Source organism: Podarcis cretensis (genome assembly GCF_951804945.1).
Source record: "Podarcis cretensis genome assembly, chromosome: 3".
NCBI lineage: Eukaryota > Metazoa > Chordata > Lepidosauria > Squamata > Lacertidae > Podarcis > Podarcis cretensis.
In genome coordinates this window covers 31,540,420-31,548,373 of record NC_137172.1, presented here as the reverse complement: position 1 = coordinate 31,548,373, position 7,954 = coordinate 31,540,420, and the positions used below count along the sequence as shown (strand labels likewise).

Below are 7,954 nucleotides of genomic sequence, written 5' to 3'. Positions count from 1 at the left end.
ATAAACCAAATAATTACTCCCCGACATGGTGGGCTGCTAAAGTGCCAATTCAAACCCAGATTACAACCACCAAATGGACAGGAACCATTTTCAAGCTGAATGAATTTGTTGTGAAAACAAAAGCAGCCATGTCTCTTTTTACTAGAAGTCTGTTGTCTTGGGACAACTTGAAAAGTCAACCTCAAAATTAGAGATTGTCGTGCAGTGCCACCTTGTGGTAAAATATAACGAGACTACCCCCAATTAAAATTGACGAGTTTATATTCTGGGCATGAATGGGTCCATTCAGCATGAAGTTCCAGTAACAAGGCAAAGCTGTGTGGTTTTTTTATTCAAAGCATTCCATATTTAGATGTGCATCAAGTGCTTATTTACAAACTTGACAGTGGCTAAAGTTCATTTTGGACTGGGGAGGCTACCTTCTTCAAGTTCATTGACCACTGCAACAGTGTTTTCCAGAGAATATGCAGGTGTCTCTTTAGAATCAGTGGACCCATATCCAAAGCTCTGCCTCTCCAGGTGCTCTTTTTCATTTGATGCAACAGTCCCCTCCATCTCCTGCATCTCTTCTCCATCTTCATCACTTTCACTTTCCTGAAACGAACCCCCAGACAATAGCAAATTCAGGGCACAAAACCAAAACAATTTGGATGTCTTAAGGGAGGCATGTGACAACAGCTAAACAAATATTTTCTTATTTTACATAAGAGTCTATTGGATCAGGACAGTGGTCCAGGATGTCCACAGGAATCTCACATTCTCCTGTCCTGCAGTTTCCAGCTGACAAGCCAAGTGTCCCCATCTTATATTGGTGCAGCTTCCACTTCCTGCCCAAATGTATAACCTTACATTTGTCCCTACTGAAATTCATTTTGTTAGCTTGCGCCCAGTTCTCTAATCTGTCCTTAGCTTTAGATACCCCTCCCAGTTTGGTGTCGCCTGCAAATTTGAAGAGCATCCCCTCAATTCCTTCATCCAAGTCATTTATAAAGATGTTGAACAACAACAGGCCCAGGACAGAACCCTGAGGCACCCCACTTTTCATTTTTTTCCAGGATGATGAGGAACCTTTACTGACCACTTTTTGGGTTCAGTCAGTCAACCAGCGTTCAACAGTGGAAAAGACTCTGAAGATGGTGGATCCTCCTTCATTGGAGATTTCAAAGCAGAGGTTGGATGGCCATCTGTCATGGATGCTTTAGTTGAGATCTGTGCATTACACGGGGTTGGACTAGATGACCCCAGGGGGTCTCTTCCAGCTCTACAATTCTATGATTCTATGACCGTGGAGGCAAAGCACAGCCATCATGGTTAATAGCCATTAATAGCCTTTACCAATTTTTTTATAATCAAGTGGAACTTAAATTTTGTGAAATAAATAACATAAGTATTAAAAGTAAAGGGACCCCTGACCGTAAGGTCCAGTCGCAGATGACTCTGGGGTTGCGGCGCTCATCTCGCTTTATTGGCCGAGGGAGCCAGCGTACAGCTTCCGGGTCATGTGGCCAGCATGACAAAGCCGCTTCTGGTGAACCAGAGCAGCGCAAGGAAATGCCGTTTACCTTCCCGCTGGAGCGGTACCTATTTATCTACTTGCACTTTGATGTGCTTTTGAACTGTTAGGTTGGCAGGAGCAGGGACCGAGCAATGGGAGCTCACCCCATCGCGGGGATTCGAACCACGACCTTCTGATCGGCAAGTCCTAGGCTCTGTGGTTTAATCCACAACGCCACCCGTGTCCCTTAACGTAAGTATTAGTGGAAGCTGAAACGTAGCAGAATGGAAACAGCACTGATTGTGATAAACACAGAACAGGACAGCCTCCCCATATTCCTAAGCCACAGCCCGCCCTATTCAGTCTAAGGAAAAGCTTTTGGGAGCCCTCAGGAAGACACCAAGGGGGAGAAGGAGAGAGTGAAAATGTCACCTTTCCTCCCATCTCCTTTGCTGGTGTTTCTCTGGATGCAACAACATTAGAATTTAGGTATTTCATCAGTTGTAAAGGCAGACCTCAGACATTTTGAAGAAAAATAAGTGTTGTTGCTTCCACAGTTAGCCTCAGCACAGCTGGAAACCACTTTTAGGTTTCTGCATCAGAGGCTGACTTCTCACAAAACAGCAGGTGAAATGGTAAATCTGTACCTTGTTTGCCTGCTGTTTTGAGAAAGATTGGCCTATGATGCAAAGTCTATAAGCAGTTTCCAGCTGTGCTGTGGCTGACCCTTGCGGGGGCAGGGGAAAAAGAAGTCTTCCATATGACTCAAAATTGCATAAATTCAGGCTGGAGGTGTGAGAGAGTGCTATCTTAAGAAATGCTCCCCCATCCAACACTAAACTAGGTGTCAGGGAAAGGGACTGCAAGTTTTCTAGGAAAAGATGAAGTCTTGTGGAGTCCCACCTGCTACAAGTAATTCTTATCAGCTGTTTTGGAGACTTGCTTGCAGAAACAGTTAAAAGGGACCAGCAGGAATACAAGATGTTTGTTTTGGGAAGTGAGTGCTAACATGCCTTTAATATTCCCATGTAACCCAATTTCAAAAGGACCCTCCTTTGTTATTTCCTGCCAAACTTCACAGCCAGGCCCATTTTTCTTTGCTCTTCAGAGATCCCCACATCCAAAGCTGATTGCATTCCAGCTTCATATTTATTGTCACTCAGCAGACTCACAAGAAAACAGGAGGGCTTATCCCTAGCAGCTTCTTAGCCTCCAGTGAAACAGCCAGATAACCAGGCAATCGGTAAACAAACAGATTTGCTCTGAATTCTCTGAAGAGTTGCCAGAGAAAAGGAGGTCGTTCCCTGGAGATAAATTCAATAGGATCGGTGCTGTGGGCCTGAGCCATAATAAAGCAACCCTAATTAACCAAACACAAACAATCCCAGTGATCTTAATTCCTGTTGCTTTTGCTCCACTTGGAGCTAGACTACACTTACCTTGTTCTGTGTCCTGTAGTATTCGTCTATTGCATATTGATATTTGGATTCATTGAGTCCAAACAGCGCGGCGAACTTCCCACCAAGAAATTCGCAAGCTGTAAGGATATTGAAGAAAAACAGCAATTGGGACCTTCATCTTAGAGAGAAAGAATAGCAAATGGATAGAAGGGAAGTGGGAATCACCAGTGGATCCCAACGGATACAACAAGCCACATCCCACCTGAGCTGAGCTCATGTTGATCTCTAGCTTGTGAGCAGGGTATGTGGAGAACAAAAGGTGGGCCATAGGGCAACTTGGTTTCTGTGGACTATGGATGCACATTAATCCTCCCACACCATATGCACCACATTTTAACTTCCATTAAAATGGCCTTCTTCAACCTGGTGCCCCTCCAGATGTTGTTGGACTACAACTCCCATCAACCCCAGCCAGCATGGTTACTGGTCAGGGATGATGGGAGTTGTAGTCCAATAACATCTGTTGGGCCCTAAGCTGGGGGTGGCTATAGTAAGGTAGGCCTTGTTCCTGGTTTGCTGGATGAAGATGAAGACAGACATACGTCCTTACCCAGGAGCAGAAGACTTAACCAATGTCCACAGACCCAACATGGGCATTTTTTTAAAGCAATTGTGAATTGATGTGGTGACTGTTCTCACCTCATCAATCTGGCAACCATACTGAAAAGGAAAACGCTTACTAAAAAAAGTTGTCGCTGCTATTCGAAGGACCCAAAATCGCAGGTAACTAGCCCAGGAGAGGCCAACCTATGAAACAAAAGCAACATTTTACCAATGACAGTACAGAAACTCATTTGCCACTCCATTAACAGCAGGATTATATATTTGAGATCGGGGCTGTGGATGTCTCTTTTGACCTCAGAAGACAAAATGTCTTCCTTACAACTCAGGTGGAGTGACAGGTGGAGAAAAGGGCTTTTTTTGTCATGGCACCCAGCATATTCAAATGCCCTCTTTAACACATACCCCTAACCCTAACCCTAACCCTAACCCTAACCCTAACCCGGCTCTTAATGTGCTCTTTAACAAAGCTTGCTTAGACCCCAGTCATTGCCAGGTATATATATTAATGCTTAGGCCTTCCAGCACATTAAGACCGGTACACATTAAGACTCGGCTCTACTGAGATTTTAAATTACCTGATGTCATATGCTGTGCATGTATATTGCTTTTCAAGCACATTCAAAGCACATTATTTTTGTCAAGAATTATGGGCGCTGTTGTTACAATTCCCAGCAACCTTGAACAAACGACAGGGCCCAGAATTCTTTGCGGGGGATGGGTGGGTGTGGATTGTGCTTTAAAGGTATAGTGTGTATGCAGTGGGAAATTAGATACATTTACTTTAATTGCTTTTTGTTTTGTGTTATTCGCTGCCCTGGGAGTATTTTTTTTTAATGTAAGGTTATATACAAATTTGCTGTTTTTAAAAACATTCTCACAGTGTCAGGAAGTGGATTGTGGTCGCTTTCCTCCATATCTTCTTCCTCTGTACTGTATTCTTCCATCGTTTCACCACTTGTAAAATGAATAATCCTCCTTGGAGGTTTCCCCCCCTTTGAACCTTCATCTCCTGGCTGTTTGCCACCATTTTCTTCTTCCTGCTCATCAGAAAGATGGTGATCAGCTGAGACAATTTTAGGAAAATTGTGGGAGCATCCATATGCATCATTATTTTTATTTCGCTCACGGTGAGTTGGTAATAAGGTTGTGCGCTGCACATATCCTCTGTGTATATATCATATACAAACATGGAATCTACTTAACATTCCATTGCACTCTTTGCAACTTTTGGTCACACTTTTAGAGTGACCAGGAAACTAAAAACCAAGCAGAGCTACGAAGACAAGAGCAGGCTTGATTCTAGGGCACGAGTCCTCCAGATGTTGAACTACAACTGCCATCATCCCTGACTACCAGCTATACTGGCTGAGGATGATGGGAGTTGGAGTCCAACAATATCTAGAGGACACCATGTTGGCTACCCCTATTCTAGGATAACAGGGAAGAAGTTCAGGACATACAAACACACCCCCATGACGTGCCTGACTTGTTTTAAATTTGTGCTTAGCTAGAGGGAAAGTGTTTGTCTTCTCAGGCAGATAAAGTACAAAATATGAGAGTCTATATGTGTTGATTATGAAGAGCTCAGGGCTTCAGCACAGTCCATAAAATCATATTGTGCACTTAAAATATTTTGCACACATATTTTACAATGCATCGGGGGATCGTGCTAAAAACACATCTAGCTCTGGAGCAGAAAATTTTGTTTACCGCTCCATTATCTCCCAGCTACTGTGACAAACAGCAGGGGAGTTAAAAGCAGGTTCAAAGGATTTTCTCTGCTGCCGTGCGCGAGGAATTATAATAGGCAGCTATTGCTAAAGATCTATTAAAAACCCACAATAGTCACTCACCTTCAGAATCCCTTGGCTCCCTTCCATCACAGAAATGAAACTCTGACTAAAATGCTGAAGAAGTTGGGAGGAAAACAAGAAAACATAACTGGGCCGCCTCCTCTTTTGGGAACATTAGCAGCTCATAACTGAAGACACCAGCCAGGAAAAGCAGAGCTGCTTCAGGAGGGAATTGCGCTCATAAAAAGGGCTGGCTGTATTTGAATTGTGGGCTGGGCTTTTTTCCTCATGCAGATCTAAATGATTGCAACAGAGAGGTGGAGAGCCAAGAGGAACAAGTACCTGCAAAAATGATAGTTTAGGAGGCTGCCAAATCTGCAATTTCTTTTTTCCAAATCTAGTTTTAGGGATTCATTTTCAGCACCTCCTTTTTGATGCCCTCCCTCCCTCAAAATGTTTAACAAGGTTAAAAGTCACAGTGGTATTTGCTCTTTCCCAGCAGTTAACCAGCCAGAATCAACGCCACACCTTTGTTGAATGGAGAGAAGCCGCTTGTGACCTGGGATGCCGCGCCACCTACTGCTTGTTTTGCGAAAGTGCCACGTGTTAGGAAGTTACACGTAGCAATCGCAGGTCTTCTAGCTATGCTGCGGATTCCCGACAGAACCGACTTGAACAAGCCATTATCTCGTTTTTTAACCAGAAGCTTTTGTCGTATGCATAGCAAAGAATAAGGCATAATCACACTTGGTATGGGGATATTTATTTTGAGTTTAACTGCTCCAAAGCTTGAATGATTCTGTCCCACTCTGATTCAGTCTGGTAATAGGTTTTAATTTATAGTGTACCAAGGTATTCAAAATTATTCAGTCAGTCACTGTAAGTAGTCCTAACAACAGTCCTATAAGGTAGGCCCGCCTTTCTCAATTTTGGGTCCCCAAATGCTGTTGGATTACAACTCCCATCATCCCTAGATGGGCCAGCAGTCATGAAGGATGGGAGTTGTAGTCCATCAACACCTGGTTGGAGGCAAGGCTGAGAAAAGCAGAGGTAGGCGATTCTTTGCATATCGCAAAGGGGCAGAGGTTAAGAGATGGGGCAGCCAGCTGCAAATAAGACTTGTGCCGCATGGGAAACTGTGAAGGCACATTATGGGATGTGTGGGCGGGACAAGTTGCTGTTGCTGCTGATATTCCAGTTTTCACGATTGCTTTGCCTCTGACCACCCTACTGAAAGATATTGGCTTGCCTAAGTCATGTGGGGAGCTCACAGGCGAGACGAATTTAACCTGGGAGATGTCCCAGCTCAAGCTTGTAGTCGTAAGACACTATAATATACAGTGGTACCTCGGGTTAAGAACTTAATTCATTCTGGAGGTCCGTTCTTAACCTGAAACTGTTCTTAACCTGAGGTACCTCTTTAGCTAATGGGGCCTCCCGCTGCCGCTGTGCTGCTGTTGCACTATTTCTGTTCTCATCCTGAGGTAAAGTTCTTAACCCGAGGTACTGCTTCTGGGTTAGCGGAGTCTGTAACCTGAAGCGTCTGTAACCCGAGATACCACTGTACAGGGAAGCACCTTAGTTTAATAGCACAAGAAAAGCCTGCTGGATCAAGCCAGTGGCCTCTCTAGTCCACCATCTGATTCTCACAAGCAGGACCCAAGCACAAGAACAGTCTCCTTTGGCTTCAAGCAGTCTCCTTTGGCTTCCAGCAACTGATATTCAGAAGCATTGCTGCCTCTGATAGTTGAGATTGAACATAGACATCAGGGTTAGCAGTATCCATCGATAGCATTATCGTCCATGAATTTGCCTCCTGCTTTTTAAAAGCCATTTGAATCGGCAGCCGTTAACAGCTGCTATACTATGGTTGAACTATGGGGTTGCAACATTGGTACTTTGGTTGGCGCTGGGCTCCTGGGATGTCATCAAGCATTTCCAAAGGATGAATGACAGAAGAGCCTTTGCATGAAAGCTAGTTGCTTATTTCACAAGGAGACTTTTGACATATAAACTTTTAGGCGCCAAAAAGAGCGAGCGCCAGGAGGATATGGAAGAATTCACATACACACAACCCCACAACAGCTTGCCGTAAAAAAGCCTGTCGTTTCCCCTGCCTGGGGTTAAGCCTTGAGAGAAGCAGAGGCTAACCGAGACTCCGAACTAATCAGGTAATAGGCAACCATGCAGGAATAATTCAACATTGGTTTGTAATCTGGCCTAGCTCGAGTAATCAGGTAGGTTACAGTTGTCAAACTTCTCCTTATAGTATCTTGACCCGCACAAGTAGCATGTGATAATTCACAGAATTATAAGCAGCATCACAATTCTTAAGTGCAGAGTTGTCTTTGCAACAATACATTAATATCCAGCTGTGTGTAAGGCTGTATCACAGGACTCATCAGGACACAAGCAGATTTTTTTGAATTAAAGGAATCAAGTACCTTTGACCTCAGTACAGGTTCTGACATGCTTAGACAAAGATGCTTAGCTATGATACATACTAATCTTTTGAGCTCGAGCGCTGCACGCTCAATGAAAGCTTGGGTGTAACACATGCTGCTTTAGTGTTTCTTCATTGAAAACCAATAATCCTACTGATTTGTCTGAGATATCCAAAGGGGAAATTAAGCTTTTAGGGT

The 7,954-nt window shown here is 43.9% G+C and overlaps 1 protein-coding gene across 1 annotated transcript; it reads right to left on the bottom strand.

Annotated features, from left to right (window-relative positions):
• Positions 1 to 314: 314 nt before the first annotated feature.
• On the bottom strand, positions 315 to 5,545 carry FAM177B (family with sequence similarity 177 member B). Its single transcript, XM_079969362.1, has 5 exons — positions 5,373 to 5,545; positions 4,398 to 4,556; positions 3,636 to 3,702; positions 2,935 to 3,032; positions 315 to 594 (listed from the first exon to the last, which is right to left on the bottom strand). Exons 1-5 carry the CDS (start codon positions 5,397 to 5,399, stop codon positions 397 to 399), a joined length of 549 nt encoding a protein of 182 aa, XP_079825488.1. The 5' UTR covers positions 5,400 to 5,545; the 3' UTR covers positions 315 to 396.
• Positions 5,546 to 7,954: the final 2,409 nt, after the last annotated feature.